This window comes from Microtus pennsylvanicus, chromosome 4, assembly GCF_037038515.1.
Source record: "Microtus pennsylvanicus isolate mMicPen1 chromosome 4, mMicPen1.hap1, whole genome shotgun sequence".
Taxonomy (NCBI): domain Eukaryota; kingdom Metazoa; phylum Chordata; class Mammalia; order Rodentia; family Cricetidae; genus Microtus; species Microtus pennsylvanicus.
The window spans coordinates 47,201,911-47,221,620 of record NC_134582.1 but is presented as its reverse complement, the minus strand read 5'-3'; the positions used below and the strand labels follow the sequence as shown (position 1 = coordinate 47,221,620).

Genomic DNA, 19,710 nt, shown 5'->3' with positions numbered 1-19,710 from the left:
TGGGAACAGTGGAGGCTAAAAAAAAGTTGACTTTTAATTAGAAACCAGGGACTATAAAGGGAGCCCTGTTGACGGGGCAGGGTGTGTGGGGAGCGCTGGGGGTGTTCCACAAGAGTGCCGAGACAGAAGTAACAATTAGCCTGTTTTGTAATGTTGACTGGATCTGAGGACACTTATTATAAAATCTGTATAAAACTCAGGTTCCCAAAGGCTTCAACCTAGGTCTGCTTTACCACCGAGGGACTATGTGACCCCAGTGCAGGGTGTTTCTATCATCGCACAGCCGGTAAGCTGAGTGACTGAAACAATGACCCCACGGGATGGTAAAAGGTCTCATTACAATAAAATCAATACTAAATGATTGCAGACATGTCTTTTCATACATCCTAGTTTGAGATGTAGCAGACATGCTGATTTTGTGGCACTTAAATTATTATTTTAAATTGCTATTAAATAACCATTTAGCCAGGTGGTGGTGGCACTTGGGAGGCAGATCTCTGTGAGTTTGAGGCCAGCCTGGCCTACAAAGCGAGTTCCAGGACAGCCAGGGCTATACAGAGAAACCCTGTCTTGAAGAAACAACAAAACAAAACAAAACAACCCATTTTACTAGCAAACTTACTAAATTCTGTAATTCAGATTCTTACTGCCCACACGATGCCACTCTGCAGCCCATTAGGAAGACTCAGAAGCGGGAGCCCAGACATGATGTAACGGATGCCTCCTTTCTCACCTACAACCCAGAGCTGGTTCCTTCCTGACTCTGTCCTAACTTCTTCCTCTAAACTACAAAGTAGGTTCTGAGAGAAAAAGCAAGTATAGACTAATGTCTGACTCTGTCCATGTTCTAGGTGGGCCTGGCCTATCCTTAGCACTTGGACGATCACTGTCATGCATTTTGACAGACTTTCACAGCAGCAGAGGTTTTACAGTCCAGTAACGAGTAAGGGACATGCAGTTGGTGCTCAGTGATTAACCCTGGAGTTGAGAAGTAAAAATCTGAACTATTCCCCAAAGAAAACCATCAATCTACAGTGTCTGTGCCAACAAGTGCGTGGGTGCCATTACTACAGAGCCGAGCAAGCAGCCTTCAAGGCTACAGTGCAGCATCAAGTCTGGCTGCCATGGTTGTCCAAGGCCAGAGCTAGGACTCTTCTGTTGTGCCCTGTACAGTGCCAAGGCCCCGCTGATCAGGAAGACAGGCGGTGGCACTCTGCTGACACAAGTCTCCCTCCTTTAAAAACATATCAGCTCACACCTTTTTTCTGATCCCCCTTGCTCGGGGTTTTCCAGATACAAACTCACTGCTCAAAATCCCATCAGTCCACATCTGAGATGGCCACTTACCAAACCCTGGCAGAGCAGCCGCCTTTGGGCTGACCCCAGCCCAACACAGCCCAGAGTCGCCGGGAATCTGCGTTCTAGATTCCACTTATCTCTATGGCAACAATTTCATGAGACACAAATTGCTGATATTTCTTTAAATATATCCTACCATTTGAAGGTATCCTACCATTGTTTGGCTAGCAATGGAAAGCAATGGTTCATTCTGGCCTACTTGCGTACCAAAAGCTGGTTCTTCCCAGAGCCACACAGAAGACAGCAGGTTTAGAGCCAAAACTTTTCTCAGGCTTCCTCCAGGATGGGGCAAGACCAGTGGAGAGGAGTGTAGGAGAGAGAGCATCCAAAGGGGATAGAGGGAACTAAGTCAACTCTCAGAGAAGTTCAGAGCACTACAAGATGTGAGAGAACAGAAACCTGAGAAAGAACAGTGGGGTAAATGACTGAGGAGTCACATGAGAAAAGGCAGGTTCTCTGCCCAGGCAGAAGGGGCATGCAGAGCCTTCTCATAAATAACTCACAAACTGTTTTCTACACACAAGATTTTGCTTTTCACATATCCTGTTTAAATAATTAAAATATGGCTGCAAGGAATCCTTTGGCAAATCCAGTTCAAGTCCTTGAAGCACATGGCTCTTTAAGCCTCTATTCAGTGAATTTAGAGTGGGAATCGACTGAAGGTCCTGGCTAGAAAAGTTCTATTTGCTTCAAAGTTAGCGTTCCACCACCCAACTCTCCATCACACTGGAAACCAGGCTGAGCTATGTACTCGAGAATCTCCCTGAGAAATCACATCTTACCAAGGTCATATGGTACCTTAGTAACAAGCTGAGTCAACGACTCAGAACACTGAGGCACTTCTGTCAATAGAGTGGGTTTAGCCTTGACCAATGGACTGTCTCTGTGGTGACTTCTGGCCAAGTCTGGTCAGTCCAAGAAACTTAAGAGTGGACTGCAGTGCCACCCAGGGGATGGCACTGCCAGATGGGACCTGCAGGGAAATGTTGTTGTTGTTGGGTCAGCGCTAGCTTAGCCTTTGTGTAACTCACCCCTTCTAGGCATGGTGAGCCTTGTAGTGATTTTAGCCTTTCATGTGACCTGAAGAAAAACCTACAGAAAGCTGATACCTAATAATCCACCCAAGGATGTTAAAGATGGAAAGCGTAGTAAAAGCTGTCAGCATCAATAATCCTTGAAAGCTGTTGTGGGAGGTCCTTCCGCTCCTCCAGCCAATAGCCGCTGAGATACTAGCCCATTGGGGCGTGGTCTCTCTCTTTAAAAAAGCGGCATTTTCCCTCCTTGCTCTCTCTTACTTCCTGCTCCACTTCTGGCGACTAGACTCCTTCCTGATTGCGCAGAGGGCTGTCATCTGGGACGGTGATCTGTAAGTTTTTTCCCCTTTAAATAAATACCACCTTATTAATCATAATTCCAAACTGCTGTGGGATTGTTTGTGACTTACGCCTTTAGGAAGCCTTGATTCTTTAAATGTCTCTAATGGAAAAGCTGGGACTAGGAAGAGAAAAGAGAACCCAGGTTCATTTTGTATCACCTTGTAAGAGGATCACAGTCTTGCTATTTGGGGTCTGAGAAAGAGTTGAACAGGGCAAGAGAATGAAGTGACTCCTGCAGACAGCACACTCAAGTTCACCACAGAAGCTGTCAAAACTCCAAAGAGAAAAACAATGTCTCTTAGCCTAGTTTAAAGAAAACAAGGACACTGTCATATGCGGGGTAGGGTAGGAGACAATACTGAGGCTCTGGCACTCTGGGTAAGGATTGCATCCTTTGATTATGACTGTACAACCTTTTGGGGTATCAACACTGAGAGTCTCTGGCCATCTGGGTAAGGATTGCATCCTTTGATTACGACCATACAGCCTTTTGGAACCACCAAAAGTAGCCTCCTGTCTGGGCTCTGTTTCCACCAAGGCTCCCTATCTCTGGTCAGATTCTCAACAACAGCTGGAGGGTTGTTTTCACCCCATCCTCTGTCCACTATGCTCCAACTCCTCTCTCTTTCATGGCCTATAAGGTTCCATGGTCTCTTTTCTTTTTTTCTATCTCTTTTTTATTATGTAAAATAAATTTTCTTTCTTTTTAAAATTTATTTATTCTATGTATTTTTTGCATCATGTATCTTAATTCCCTTTATTTCCATGTCCCTTCACATCCGACCTCCACCCCTGCACACCCCCCAAATAAAACAAAATTTAAGAGAAAAAAAGCAAAAAAAAAATTAAATTTAAAAAAGGGAAAAACTTAAAAATCTCACTCTAGAAGCTACAGTGAGTTATGTCATGAGTCCTCTTTGTCCAGACATCTTAACTTGCAAGTGTCATTGCAGAGAGTCAGTGGTCTGGTTCGAGGCCTCTGGTTTCTAATACCCCATCAATGCTGGGCCCTTGCTAGGGCTCCTGCTAGATATCCTGTTGTTGCCCTATGTTGTGGAGATCCTGCCGCTTTGGGTCTGCAGGTTAGGTCCGTTCATATGCTCAAGTTGATCATAGGATGAATGATGGGGTGGGTCTGGGCCTGGGCAGCCATAGTGTTGATCCGTCAGATATGAAATGGGGATAGCTTTCCCATGTTTACAACTTCAGGGTTGGCTTACCTACAGCTGCACGAACGGAGTTGGCTCTATTTTGCTGCCCTGGTGAGGTGCAGCTGCAGGGGGTCAGGGATGGCTCTCCTGCTCTTATGACCACAGGGTCAGCTCTACCACCTGCCCCAGATACTGATGGGTGGAGAGGGGCACTCTGCCACAAGACATATGGGAAATGGGTACAGCTCTCACATGTTCACAATTTCAGGGCTGGCTCACCTACAGCCTGCACTGACAGGTTGGTTCTGTTGTGCTTTCCTGGCAAGGTGCAGGGCCTGCCCTCCCAAGTGTTGCAGCTGGTGGGCGTCGGGGATGGGTCTCCTACAATGATGACCACAGGGCCAGTTCTTCCACCTGCCACAAGCACTGATGGGCAGGCCTCTTCCTTTTCTTTAGCTCTAGTCAATGTCCTTTTGCAGTTCCTCAAATATATTGTATACAGCGTGATCTCCACTCTCCCCTAACCACCCCCAAATTCATCCTTACCGCTTCCTAATTCCATGTCCTTAAAAAAATAATAACCCACTGAGTCTGGTTTGTGCTGCCCATGTATGATGGGTGAGGAGCCAGCTACTGGAGCTTGATGAGCCACCAGGAACCACAGCATAAAGCAAGCTTCCTCCCCTCCCTCAGCCATCAGCTGTCAAGAGCTTCTCAGCCAGGGGTGGGGGCTGGGCAGCCCCTTCTCCCTGCAGGCTGGGCTGCTGGCTGGCTTGGCTGTGCGCAGGTCCTGTGCAGACAGCTCAGCCGCTGTGTAGGTTTATGAGAGTGAGGACAGCAGCCTGCTAAGTCCAGAGGACACTGCTTCACGCCAGCTCTCACGCCATCCTCACCCCTCCCCGCAGTGTTCCCACAGCACTCTGGGGAAGGCGAGTAGAACACAGGTGATGTGGAGGGGAAATGGAGAATAATCGGCAAGAAGCTGTAATCAATAAATATTTTTGACTTTGCCACAACTATTTGGTCTCTGCCACAACTATTCAACTGTACCACCATAGCATGAAAATAATAAAGACTACATCAAAAAGTGGGTGCAACTATCACAATAAAGTGATATTTACAAACACAGACATTACTCCGGATTTGGCCATAGGCAACAGCTACCACCACTGGCTTAAGCGTTTCTCTTCTTCATCTAGCCAACTCCTATTCCTCTGAGAAGCCATCTTTTATTGACTCTAACTAGTCGGTTAGTTCTAAGTTCCCCTATGGTACATTCCTGCAGCACCCTTTGAAACCCCTATTATAATCTCAAATTAACTGTTTGTTAATTTGCTCAGTTGTTCATTATATTTATTTCCCTTTCCAGACTATAAGTACACACAATTATGGTTATTTTGTCTTAATGTTTAAAAAAAATAGGGGTAAAAGTTCAAGCAAAAAAGAGGTTTATTCTAGCCTCCAAGAAGACATCACTGCCACAGACACCGGCCTGCACTGAAGCATCTGTGCCATGGAGAAGCAAAACTGGGGAAGCTGTTTCCTCGGTTTAGGGCAGGCGTTTATTTTTAGAGCTATCAATTAAAGAGTCAGATTTACGGGCAAGGAAATACTCTACCTGGTGAACATAGTACTCGAGATCGAAGAGCGCAGCAACCTTCTCTTCTAGGCTGGAGCTGGAGCTGTTGAACTTGTTTATCAACCGCACCATAATCTGCATGTCACTTTCGAGAACAACGTTCAGCTCGTCAAATTCCTTCTTCAGCTCCTCAATGGGGCGGAAGAGCTGCCTCACCGTGGCCTGCCTTGCCTAAAGAAAACAGCAAAGACATGATTAATACAAGGAGCTAGAGACACTTCCCTAAGATCCACCCAGTCTGCTGCGGATGGTCACCCTTCCAGAACTGCTCTTCCAACACCGGGGATAGATTAGATCTACTAGATCTATTAGATTTCCAAGAGACTCAGAGACGCCATCAGAATCTACCCAGATAGGGCTCTGCTCAAAAACACACTTTAAGACATTCCTAGGCACGCTTATTCAAGTTTGGAAGAAACATCTTCTTGGTGCAAACACTGAAGTCAGGGAAAGCAAGACAAGTTCCCGTTCAACCTCTAACCGCACAGGACAGCTAGAGTAGGTGGACAATCTACACCATGGTTCTCTATCTTCCACAACCAGAATACCCTGGCCTCATACTGCCCACATTTTGGGGAAAGCCGGATGTGGGAAACTGGGGGGAAGAGCTGTCAGAGCAAGAACAATTTGCCGATGAAAATTAAATCACTGTCATTACTGTCAATCTAACCACAGGTGTACAATTTGTTCAACTGTTTGAAATGGCTAAATTACTGTATGTACTATACTCAAATCTCAAACAATGTTCTCTCAATCCTCCCCACCCCACACACATACAAAGATTTTTAAAATGAAGTTATTTTGGAGGTGAATAAAAGACTTTAATTGGGTATTTTATACATGCGGCACTCCAATTTCTTCCTAATTTTAGTGGATAGTGCTCTTTATAAAGAGTCTGAAAGGTTGCAGTGGTTTATGTATCTATCTTCCAGGAAAAATTAAAAGGCATGGGTATTTATAAAAAGCAGGATGATGAGCGCTTGTCAGCTCCAAATTATCCATCTATTACCCATGGCTTCTCTCCCCAGCATAAGTGTTCTATAGAAATACCAACCAAAGGTATGAATCAGCCTCTTAAAGAGATGCTCCAGCAGAGCTCTCCCATCTATGAGGTACCGTACCCCGTCTCTGGGCTGAAATCCTGTGAGATGCTCTTGCAAATCTCAGGGGGAGGTGTCTGGACGGTGAGCAAAGCCAGCAAAGCGATCTGGGGAGGCTAAGGCACTTAGAGCCATGGAATAATAGCAGCAATAGACAGGGGAGCTGAACAAATAAGGTAGCTCTCGGGCAGATCTCTGAGAGTTCGAGGCCAGCCTGGTCTATATAGTGAGTTCCCGGACAGTCACGGTTAGAGAGTGAGACCCTGTCTCAAAAAAAAAAAAAAACCCTAAAAAGAAAAAACAAGTGATCTCTGCCTTACAAAGATGTTGGTTCCTGGTTCTAAAGAAAGCCTATTAAAGAAACAAGAAGAAAAAAAAGAAGGAAAATTTAGTCTGAAATAATGATAAGCTCATGGGAAATTATAAAAATAGAGTAAGAGTATCCTGTACTCTACCCAGTTCCCCCAACAGTGCTGTCTCATATAATGACAATGTAGCATCAACAGCAAGAAAAGGACGCAGTACAATAGGTCTTATATATGTTATAGTAGGTCTCATAATACAATAGAAGAATTATATTGCACCACCTTTTACACGCACACTTTTACATGTCCGCATCATTTTATACACTACAGAGTTTTATTCAGGTTACAGACTTATGTAGCCATCAATACAGTCTCCCCACAGAGGAACCCACCGTACATGCTCTCTGTAGCTCCATCTTGTGCTCCCACTGCGTCCCAGCCCAAAGCCCCATAACCACTGATTCTTTTCTCCAGCTCTGTAATTCTGACATTTGGGGAATGTTATATAAATGGAATCACACAGATTGGCTTTTTTTTCACTAAGCATAATGCCCTTGAGAGCTACCCAAGTTACTGCACACATCAAGCGTTCATTTCTTTTTACTGCTGAGTATTTCATCATCTCCATAGAGTTTCCTTAATCATTTACCTGCTTAAGCACATCCGAGCTGTTTCTAGGTTTTGGCTACTGTAACACACCTGCTCAGCAGGAGATGGGTCAGTGGGTAAAGCACTTGCCACCTGAGACTGACAACCTGAATTCAATCCCTGAACTCAGGTGGAAGCAGTGAACCAATTCCTGAAGGAATCCTCTGACCTCCACGCGTGCACTGTGGCATATGCACACCTCCACACATGGACAATAAATACATAGGTAGGTAGATAGAACTGCTATGAACACATGAAGCCTATATACAGATTTGTTTAAACATATAAACACAAATGCTGGCTTATATGGTAAATATATGTTGTTTCATTTAAAAGCTGTTTTCCAGAGAATATGTACCATTTTACATTCCTATATGCTATGTATAAAATATCCCAGTTAACCATATCTTTACCAGTATCTGGTACTATCATCATTTTATGTCCTAATAAATAGTTATTAATATCTTTTTTTTTTGAGACAGGGTTTTTCTGTAGCTTTGGTGCCTGTCCTGGAACTAGCTCTTGTAGACCAGGCTGACCACAGAGATCTGCCTGCCTCTGCCTCCCAAGTGCTGGGATTAAAGGCATGTGCCACCACCACCCAGCTTTTGCTTTTTTTTTCTTTCAATCTCTCTCTCTCTCTTGAAAGATTTTATTTATTATGTATACAGCATTCTGTATGCCTACAGGCCAGAAGAGAGCACCAGACCTCATTACAGGTGGTTGTGAGCCACCATGTGGTTGCTGGGAATTGAACTCAGGACCTTTGGAAGAGCAGCCAGTGCTCTTAACCACTGAGTCATCTCTCCAGTGCCTTATTAATTCTCTTTGTAGACTTAATTTGCATTTCTCTAGTGGCTAATGATGCTAAACAAGTTTTCATGGCTTATCTACCATCTACATATCTGCTTTGGTAAATTTTAAAAATTTTTTCCCACTTTCTAAATAGGTTTATTTTAACTGTTGAATTTTGAGGGTTGTTTATATATTGTATATAAAAATCCTACTTGGACTTGATATATAAGTCACTGGTAGAGCACGGCAAAGGTTTAGAACATGCAAGGCCATTAAAAGAACAGACTGTTGGATATGAATAGCCCCTCCTCTACACGAGGCTTCACATTTCAGGTACCGCAATGTATTAACTGCAACCATGTTTTAGGGCTGAGGATGTAGTTTAGTCTTTGGAGTGCTTGCCTGGCATGCATGAAACCATGGGTCTGATCCCTAACACCACATAAGTTAGATATGGTAGTGTATACCCGCAACCCTACGCATTCAGGAAGTATAGCGGAGGGTCAAGGTTCAAAGCCATCCTCAGCTACATTTTGAGTTCGGAGCCAACTGAGATACATGAGACCCTGTCTCAGAAATAAAATTGGGATTAGAGAAATGGTGCAACAGGGAAGAGTTATGCTGGCTGAGAGTGGTTGGGCCTTTCAGAAAGCAGAGGCAGGGGATCTTTATGAGTTCAAGGTCAGTTTGGGCTACACAGTAAGACATTGTGTCAAAAAGTGCATACTGCACTCTCAAGGTGGCTCACAAGTGACCCCAGTTCAGGGGATCTGATGTCTGCTTTTAGTCACCGTGGGCACTCATGGACAAACCTCCACACCTCCACAGAGACAGACAGACAGACAAGCACACACACACACATAATCAGTGCTTCTTAGCCTTCCTAATTCTGAAACCCTTTAATACAGTCCCTCATGTTCTGGTGGTCCTCAACCATAGAATTATTTTGTTGCTACTTCATAACTGTAATTCTGCTAGTTATGAATTTTGATGTAAATAGCTGATATGCAGGATATCTGATATGCGACCACTGGTAAAGAACCATTCCACCCCTAAAGGGGCTGTGACCTACAGGTTGAGTGGTGTTGCACTAAATAAATCTATTTTAAAAATTTAAGGAAGGCTGAAGATGCAGCTCATTGGTACCTATGAGGCCTTTGGTTTGATCTCTAGTACTGAAAAAGAAGTTAATAAAATAAATATATAAAGTGACAGAAAGGATAAGTGATACTAACAAAAACTCTTCATGTTAGAGAAACTCTGAGAAATTTCACAACATTTAAAGCTCAATAGGTAAAATCTAGAAGCTGATCCATACTTAGAAAAGAGCGTGATCATCCGCCAAGGCAGGAAAGAAGCTTGCTTTGTTCATGCCAGCGTCTATGATAAACAGTCAAGCGGTGTAGAGACTGCTCTACTCTTTGGTAAAGGTTTCTGTTTTTGTTGTTTTTTTTTTTTTTTTTTTTTGACCATGAAAAGATTGTTTTATTCCATGAAAATATTCTCAACAGAGAACACTATCATAAACAAGGCATTTTACCATTAAGAAATCAATATGTGCACAAAGAGTGAAATTACTGCAAAATTAAGAGATTTCTTTTAGACAGTTCACATGTTCAAAGTTTAAGAATGATTTAACTGGGTAAGCACGAGTGTCTTTTCCAATGGTATAACCCATATGTAGCCTGCACTACTCCACAGGAAGGAACTTGCCTCCTATGGAAGCAAACCCAAGCTTTAAAAAACACACAGTAGCTTGAAAAGAACAGTCTTTTCAAAAAAGCTTTGAACTTTGCCCTCTGTGATTGTTAGTCAGAAAAACATAAAACCAAGAAATGAAGTTGATTGGGGGAGGGGGAGGGATATGGGAGGCGGTGGTGGGGAAGAGACAGAAATCTTTAATAAATAAAATAATAAAAAAATAAAAAAAAACAAGAAATGAAAACTTTAATTTTCAATGTTTTGGCTTTTTAAATCACAGTACTAAGTAAATATCAGTAGTAGCACTTTTCATTTCTGTAAACATTTATACCTGACAGGAACTACTGGCATGTGTGAGGCCCTGTGCTTAATTCCCAGCACCACATAAACTGGTGATAGTAGCTCACCCAGCTCTCAGGAGGCAGAAGCAGGAGGATCGGCAGTTCAGTTGACTACACAGACTTTGAGAACAGACCGATCTTGTCCCCTACTCCCCCTCCCCCAAAAGAGCTTGTAACATTTCAAAAACCCTGCTGGGATACTGACAGAAAATGCACTGAGCTTACATATTTTACTATGTTGAACATTCCAGTTCATGAACACAGTATGTCTAGAGACTGAACTCCTTAATTAACTGACATCATCGTTCATATATGGGTTCTATGTATGCCTCCGTGGCTTTATGCCTAAATATTTTACTTTGGGGAGACATGGTATTTGTGTATTTTATTTCAATTTCCAGATATTCATAGCTAGTATATAGAAATACAACTGAATTGTGATGGGTTTACATCCTTCACCCTAGCTGAATTCACTAATGTTAGAAGGGTGTTTTGTGTATTAGGGGTTCTCTGGGATTTATACTCAGATGATCTGTCATCTGGAATACGGAGTTGGGTTGTTTCCTTTTACCTCCTCTCTTTGCCTTACTGACTTGGTTAGGGCTGTTTTAAATGAGTGATGAGCTAGGGCTCCTAGAGGAGCAGAAATTATAGAGTGACTCTGGAGAGGGCAGGAGCTTAGCAGTATGGCTTATAGACTCTAGTCATAGGCAACAATGGCTGCCATCGAACAGAGGGTCCAATAATTCCACCAGGCTGAATGTCTCAGCTGGTCTTCAGTACACACCAGAATCCAGAAGAAGCAGGCTTTAATGCCAGCAAAGAAACAGACTTGCTAGCAAGGGAGAGCAAGCAGGCAGAGAGAGAACTGGCTTTCTTCTCTGTGTACTTTCTATAGGCTGCCAGCAGAAGGTGTGGTCCAGGATAAAGGTGGATCTTCCTATCTCTAAGATCTAGATTACAAATGGGTTTTACCACTTCTAATAATTTAATTAAAAAGAATTTTCTCATGGGGTGCCCAGACATTTGGGTTTTAGTTAATTCCAGATACTGTCAAGTTGACAGCCAACAAGACCACAAGGGGTGAGTGAGTAGGTCAATGGAGTTGGCCTCTCACTATAAAGTGCACTCAATATTCTTTCATAGATCCCTTCATCAAATGGAGGAAGGTTTCTATTCCTGGGTTTTTTGAGTTTTCATCATAAACAGGTATTGAATTTCTGTCATATGTTCTTGATATCTCAATCGACATATGACGAGGTAATTTTTCTTCCTTAGCTGCCATTGGCCGTTACAGGGATTGGGTTTTATATTTTTGTTTGCTAGCTTCTGATTTTTTTTTTCCAGTCAGAATCCTATTATGCAGCCAGGTTGGCCTCAGGTTCACAAGTGTCTGTGCGGGGTTGACAGGTGTGCAGCTAGATCTGTCACGGTACTGTCTCTTTATGCAGCCAGACCAGGCTGGCCTCGAACTCACAGAGAGCTCCCTGCTTCTGCCTCCCCAGTGCTGGGATTAAAGGTGTGCACCACCATGCCCAGCTAGAATCAATTTTTCAATTCTTAATAAACCCCTTTCAGTTTTAGTGTTTTAGTCTTTTTGTAAATTGCTGAATTTGATTTGTCTCTATGTTGTTGAGGTTTTTTGCATTTATATTCATGAGGAATTAATTCTGAAGAGGTTTTTTTAAATAAAAAAACATTTAATACTTTATCAGCTTTAGGTAGAAGTTAACACCAGCCTCATAAAATAAGTTAGCAATTATCATTTCTGCTTCCATTTTCTGGAAGACTATGTAGAGTTGGTGGTAATTACTTTTCAATATTTGGTAGATATTGCCCGTCAAACTATATGAAATTCAAGAATTCTTTCTTGGACCATTCTCACTAAAAATCAAATTTCCTTAATGGCTATAGACTCTTCAAATAGTTTCCTATGGGTAAGTATAGGCAGCACATACTTGATTTCTTGAAATGCTGAGGACTGGATTGAGAGCTTCGCTGAGCTTCATCCCCAATACTTGGTTTTCTGAATAGGGGTCTCTCTATGTAGCTCAAGGCTGGTCTTCCGCTTGTGTTCTCCAGCCTCTGATCTCAAATGCTGGGCTCCAGGGTCACCACTACACCTCCCTAGCTGTATCTGTACTTGTGCTCAGTTCAATGTGCCTTTCTACTTCCCCAAAATGTTCTCTTCAACACAGGCATTTGAAGACATTATTACTATTATGGGTTTCTACTTTGATCCATTTATGAGCAGAAAGAATACTCTGTAAATTCAATTCTTTTAGTTTTGTTGAGATTTGTTTTATAACTCAAGGTGCAGTCTAACTTGGTGACTGTTCACCGATACTTGAAAAGAATGTCTATATATACTGCCAGTGTAGGGAGGATGCATATACACTGCCAGTGTAGGGAGGATGCATATACACAGCCAGTGTAGGGAGGATGCGTATACACTGCCAGTGTAGGGAGGATGCATATACACTGCCAGTGTAGGGAGGATGTGTATACACTGCCAGTGTAGGGAGGATGTGTATACACTGCCAGTGTGGATAGGGTGTGTATATACTGCCAGTGTAGGGAGGATGCGCATACACTGCCAGTGTAGGGAGGATGCGTATACACTGCCAGTATAGGGAGGATGTGCATACACTGCCAGTGTAGGGAGGATGTGTATACACTGCCAGTGTAGGGAGGATGTGTATACACTGCCAGTGTAGGGAGGATGTGCATACACTGCCAGTGTAGGGAGGATGTGTATACACTGCCAGTATAGGGAGGATGTGCATACACTGCCAGTGTAGGGAGGATGTGTATACACTGCCAGTATAGGGAGGATGTGCATACACTGCCAGTGTAGGGAGGATGTGTATACACTGCCAGTGTAGGGAGGATGTGTATACACTGCCAGTGTAGGGAGGATGTGTATACACTGCCAGTATAGGGAGGATGTGCATACACTGCCAGTGTGGATAGGATGCGTATACACTGCCAGTGTAGGGAGGATGCGTATACACTGCCAGTGTAGGGAGGATGTGCATACACTGCCAGTGTGGATAGGATGCGTATACACTGCCAGTGTGGATAGGATGCGTATACACTGCCAGTGTGGATAGGATGCGTATACACTGCCAGTGTAGGGAGGATGCGTATACACTGCCAGTGTAGGGAGGATGTGTATACACTGCCAGTGTAGGGAGGATGTGTATACACTGCCAGTGTGGATAGGGTGTGTATATACTGCCAGTGTAGGGAGGATGCGCATACACTGCCAGTGTAGGGAGGATGTGTATACACTGCCAGTGTAGGGAGGATGTGTATACACTGCCAGTGTGGATAGGGTGTGTATATACTGCCAGTGTAGGGAGGATGCGCATACACTGCCAGTGTAGGGAGGATGCGTATACACTGCCAGTATAGGGAGGATGTGCATACACTGCCAGTGTAGGGAGGATGTGTATACACTGCCAGTGTAGGGAGGATGTGTATACACTGCCAGTGTAGGGAGGATGTGCATACACTGCCAGTGTAGGGAGGATGTGTATACACTGCCAGTATAGGGAGGATGTGCATACACTGCCAGTGTAGGGAGGATGTGTATACACTGCCAGTATAGGGAGGATGTGCATACACTGCCAGTGTAGGGAGGATGTGTATACACTGCCAGTGTAGGGAGGATGTGTATACACTGCCAGTGTAGGGAGGATGTGCATACACTGCCAGTGTGGATAGGATGCGTATACACTGCCAGTGTAGGGAGGATGCGTATACACTGCCAGTGTAGGGAGGATGTGCATACACTGCCAGTGTGGATAGGATGCGTATACACTGCCAGTGTGGATAGGATGCGTATACACTGCCAGTGTGGATAGGATGCGTATACACTGCCAGTGTAGGGAGGATGCGTATACACTGCCAGTGTAGGGAGGATGTGTATACACTGCCAGTGTAGGGAGGATGTGCATACACTGCCAGTGTAGGGAGGATGTGCATACACTGCCAGTGTAGGGAGGATGTGTATACACTGCCAGTATAGGGAGGATGCGTATACACTGCCAGTGTAGGGAGGATGCGTATACACTGCCAGTGTGGATAGGATGCGTATACACTGCCAGTGTAGGGAGGATGCGTATACACTGCCAGTGTAGGGAGGATGTGTATACACTGCCAGTGTAGGGAGGATGCGTATACACTGCCAGTGTAGGGAGGATGCGTATACACTGCCAGTGTAGGGAGGATGTGTATACACTGCCAGTGTAGGGAGAATACGCTACAAAAACCATTGTTCTGGCTATTACTAGGCTTTTTCATGTCCTGATTTGCAGTTCTAGAAATTCTGAGAAAGGGATGCTCAAGTTTCTAAATGTAACTGTGAATTTATCTGTTTATTTTGTTTAATTCTGTCAAGTATTTGTTTAATTCTGTCAAGTATTTTGACATAGAAACGAAACCGTGTGATTTATCATTATACAACATTCTTCTTCATCACTGGCTATTTCCTTTGCTTTGTGGTCAATATCACCTAATGTTAATAGAGCTGTTGTCTTTATTAAAAAGTAAAGCTGTGTGATACACTTTCCATTCTTTCATTTCAACCTAGATCCTTTATTATACTTGAGTGGAATTTTTGCAGGAAGCAAATGTTTGAGTTGTTAAAAATCCATTTATTGTGTGTGGGCTTTGGGGTTTCAGAAGCCCAAGCCAGGCCCTCTCTCTCTTTCTCTCTCTCTCTCCTTCTTGATGCCTGTAGATCCAAATGTAGAATTCTCAGTTCTTCCAGCACCACATCTGCCTACTGCCACGCTCCCTCACATGGTAATGGACTAAACTTCTGAAACTGTAAGCCAGTTCCAAATAAAAGCTTTCTGTTAAAGAGTCTCTTCACAGACTCTTTAATGATGTCTCTTCACAGCAACAGAACACTACTAAGACTCTCTCTCTCTCTCTCTCTCTCTCTCTCTCTCTCTCTCTCTCTCTCACACACACACACACACACACACACACACACACACACTTCTTTGTTGATGCTTTGGTTTGTTTCAAGAGTGTTAATAATGACTTGTTAGGCAATTTTAAAAACTGCTTTAAAAGCTGCTTGAAAACTTATTACGAGATTTCTACTTTTGAGTCATCTCAGTGTTAGTGCCTGTCTGAGTCTGCTCAGGCTCCTATAACAAAATACCATAGATGGAGTAACTTAATAAACTTTTATACCTCACAATTCCAGAGGCTGAGAGAGAAAAGCTCAAGCCGTTGGCCAGTTCAGTTCCTGGCTGAAGGACCCTTCCTGGGATGCAGATGACACAACAGACAGGCATGCTGGTCCCTCTCCTCTTCTGAGAGCTCCACCCCACACTCATGGCCTGAGCTTCATTATCTCCCAAAGATGTAGCTCCGAAGAAGATCATGTTGGTGGTTAGAACTTAAACATAGGCCTTTGGGGGAGCATAAACATTCAACTGTCTCACTTAATTCTAAGTTACGATCTTCCCAGGCTCTTGATGAGATGAGTGGTTTTCAAGAATAGGCTAGCTATCTGAGGTCTTAAGTTATGAAATATTCTCTTTATTCTTGTTTGTTAGGAGGTAGTCCGTCCCCTGCTAGTTTTCTTGGGTGTGCTGGCTCTAGCATATTTACATGGGTCATGACTCAAGAGACAGTTCAGTTTTCAGTGCCAGTCTGGCCTGCTTCCTTTGTGCGGCCTCCCACACTGGAGTCTAAGTCTCAACCCTTTCACTGTGTGGATGCTTGTCAGCTTTCTCTGGAGAAAAATGAAGGGTCGTGTCTAAGACTACTTTTCAGATCTACTCTTTCCACCATTCAGTCTCGGCTGAGGGGGAGCGGGGTAAAGAACATTGGCTGCTATCACTGAATACAGGATCTTGTAAATGGAAGATTTGGCCTCTACTTACAACACCCTTGTAGGGCAACTGAAAGGCTTATTTTTGGAAATTAATAGTTCCTGCTATTTGTTCACTTCCCCCACTGACTCTATCCCAGAGGACAGCTGTCTGATGCCACTAGGGTGGGAATGGAAGGACAGATTCCCTATTCATCCTCACTGACACTACCTCATCAGAGAGATGTGAAAAGCCGTCGCAGTGTTCCCAGGCAGAGGTATTCATGTTCCCCATCTGATTTCTGCTCACACCACCCCTGCACCGTAATCAGTCTCTACTCCCAGGGTATAGGTGTGTGTGTAAAACCAAGCTCCATGATTAGTCTCTGCTGGTACACCAAGAAAAAATGAAGAAAGTAGCTACCAGGCAGAGGGCAGAAACTGCTACGCTCTCAGTGACACCATAGAGGAGAAGCACATTCATGTTATCTAATGGCCATTCTGACTGGATGCAAGTTCAGGCTCCCCGGTTAATTTCTGCTGACCCTGGTATAGGAATCAGAATTCAGGGCTGATACCATCACAATTCTACAATTCTAGACTCTCTTACTTATCTCCTACTGGTCATGAATGTATATTATGGGGTTATGGTCAGGATCCCATGATTTTGGGCAGAAGTAAAATGGGTACTATCAAAAGTCTTTTTTTTTTTCTTATGGACTATTCCTTTTCTAACCAGAAAGTTTTAGTGTTTTAGAACCTGCTACTTAAGATAAGCTTAGCAGCACATGCCAGTACCCGACAGGCAAAGGCAAGAGTATCACATGCTTGAGTCCAGCCTGGGACACAATGCACTCCAGGTCACCCTAGGCTATGTACTGAGACCCTGCCTTAGAATACAAATAATCTTTTAAATTATCTAAAGCTTGCTGATATTTCAGCACCTGAGATTCTGCGGTGTCCAGGGTGGAATATGTAGGGAACAAGAAGACCCAGAAAGATACTAACACATCATTCCTACAGCTCCAAGATTTCCTGCCACCTTTTAGGAATCTCCACACTGCATCTATGGTTACACCCAGGGGCTAGTCACCTTCAGTGGGGGCGCTGGGGAACATGAGCTTGCCAGAGTCAAAAGCTAAAAGTTATACCATTTTCTAGTCACACTTAAACATTTTTTACATTTATTTATTTAGTGTGTGTGTATGTGTGTGTGCATACTTGTATGCCATGGCATATGTATATGTATGTGTGCATGCATGTGTGTATGTGCAGGTTTGATGATATGTATGTGTGCATGCATGTGTGTATCTGCAGGTTTGATGGCAGGGACTTTACACACTGAGACATCTTGCCATCCCTGAGACAACTTTTTGAGAGGCAAGAAAATTTATGTAAATGAATCAAAGTAACTATCAATTCAAGAGAACTGATACCCTTTCTCCTGCAAATTCATGTCAGATCCGAGGAACTCAATTGAGAGATATAATCAGAATCTGACAGGATTGTTTTTACAAACAGAGCAAAAGTGTCACCTGTATTTACAAGCTTTATATAGCATAGACTTAAAAACCAATTAGCTAGAAGTATGAAAGGCTCTGTAGCCAGGAGCAGGAGACCTGTAAAAAACACAACAAAACAACAAACCCAAACCTATTTCAAATCAATTTGCTTGTCCCAGAGTCAGCGCTGACATGGTCAATCAGCTCTACATGAAAGAAGGACCCAGGTCCTCAGTGCAAAGGTAACCGTCCCCAGCCCCCTGGGTGCCGAGAGAGGCAGGTGGCTCCACCCAGCAGCTGCTAAGGCCTTGCTGCTAAGCTGTTCTGTGAATCCCTCTGCAGAGGGAAATGGATTCTTTAAACAACAATGGAAAACTTACAATCTTTGCCCTTACATTTTCAAATTTTCCAACAATTACTCACAGTTTCTCACACTAATTAAGCTATGAAAAGAAAATGTCATAGGAGGAGAAAATTTCAATTGCACTTACCAGGAAAGCAGAGAAAAGTGGGTTTTCATCCACAGAAGATAAGGAACCTAGAACAACTTCTAAGTTCCTCACAGAGCCACCTGATGCCCCAAGGGAAGGGTGACAAGCCCTGGCCACAGGGACACCAATCTTGAACCTGGGCTCCCAGACACAAGCGTTCTCCTGGCCGCTCCTTCACTGGGTGGCACATGCGCTTACCCCTGTCTGGCCAACCCATGCGCACCGTGCACCACTTTCTTCCCCTTGCTAACGCTGTCATCCTGCTCCTTCCGTTTTTATTTTTCATATTTATATTTTTATGTGTGTACCATGTGTGTGCCATGTGTGTGCCTGGTGCCCACAGAGATCAGGAGAGGGCACTGGATCCCCTGGGACTGCAGTTACAAAAGGTTGTAAACCACCATGTGGATGCTAGTGATCAAACCACGGTCCTATGCAAAGAGTAACAAGTGTTCTTCTCTAATGGGCCAAGTCTCTGGCCTGCCCCTTCTACCACGCACTATCTCCTTGATAGACAAGTCTCTGGCCTGCCCCTTCTACCACGCACTATCTCCTTGATAGACAAGTCTCTGGCCTGCCCCTTCTACCACGCACTATCTCCTTGATAGACACATGACCTTGGTAAGCTAACTAAAGACACGAACGCTTTGGGGTTTGTATTGGTTTGGCTTGGTGATTTGAGATGGAGTCTCTATACAGCCCATGCTGGCCTGGAAATTACAATGTAGTCCTGGTAAGCCTAGAACTCAAATAATCTTCCTGGTTTTTAGCCTCCAGAGTGCTGGGATTACAGCACTAGCAGTACAGGTATGTGTGAGCATGTGTAGCATCTTGTATTTTATTTATAAATATCCCCATTTTGACTGTTTTGGGCACTATGAATCTACAAGTGCTGTCAATGCATGGCGTCCTTGTTGACGTCTACTGTTGCGTCCCACTGATTAGGATAGTGATGTTCTGACATCTGATAGGAGGCACATTCTGGACTAGCTTATGATCAATTTTGTTAGATGGTATTTGAAAAACAAAAGGTGGCTGCTTCACTGGGTTCTGAGAATAATGTTAGGTAATACATACAAAGCCTTTGCCTTTGTCCCTGCATCCCTGAGATTACAGGTGCGTGCTTTAGTACATCTTAAATGGGTCGACACTAGCTCCACGTTAGAGGTTCATTAGTCTCAGAAACACTTCTACAGAACCTGAGGATTCCGGGACCCACATGGTAAAAAGAGAGACCCAATCCTACTGGGGCACCATAGCTTGCACTTCCCATAACCCTATAGAATAAATAGAAATCTAAAGGACCTAAGCCATTTTGAACCAAAAACTGTCAAGAACCTAATCTGCTCTTTCAAGACTCTGCTGGTGTTCAAGAGATAGGGCCACGAGGCAGTCAGTGGAAAATGGGACTGTGAGGAAGGGAAGAGGGAGGGAGGACTTGGACCTACAGAGCAGCTGTCAAAGAA

General features: G+C 43.8%; 1 protein-coding gene across 4 annotated transcripts in view; it reads right to left on the bottom strand.

The window, feature by feature from the left end:
• Sil1 (SIL1 nucleotide exchange factor) overlaps positions 1-19,710 on the bottom strand; it is a 259,660-nt gene that overhangs the window by 58,421 nt on the left and 181,529 nt on the right. For all 4 annotated transcript variants that reach the window (XM_075968964.1, XM_075968966.1, XM_075968967.1 and 1 more), the window contains one exon: positions 5,505-5,696. In XM_075968964.1, coding sequence (XP_075825079.1) covers positions 5,505-5,696 — 192 coding nt within the window. The remainder of the gene's footprint in view (positions 1-5,504; positions 5,697-19,710) is intronic.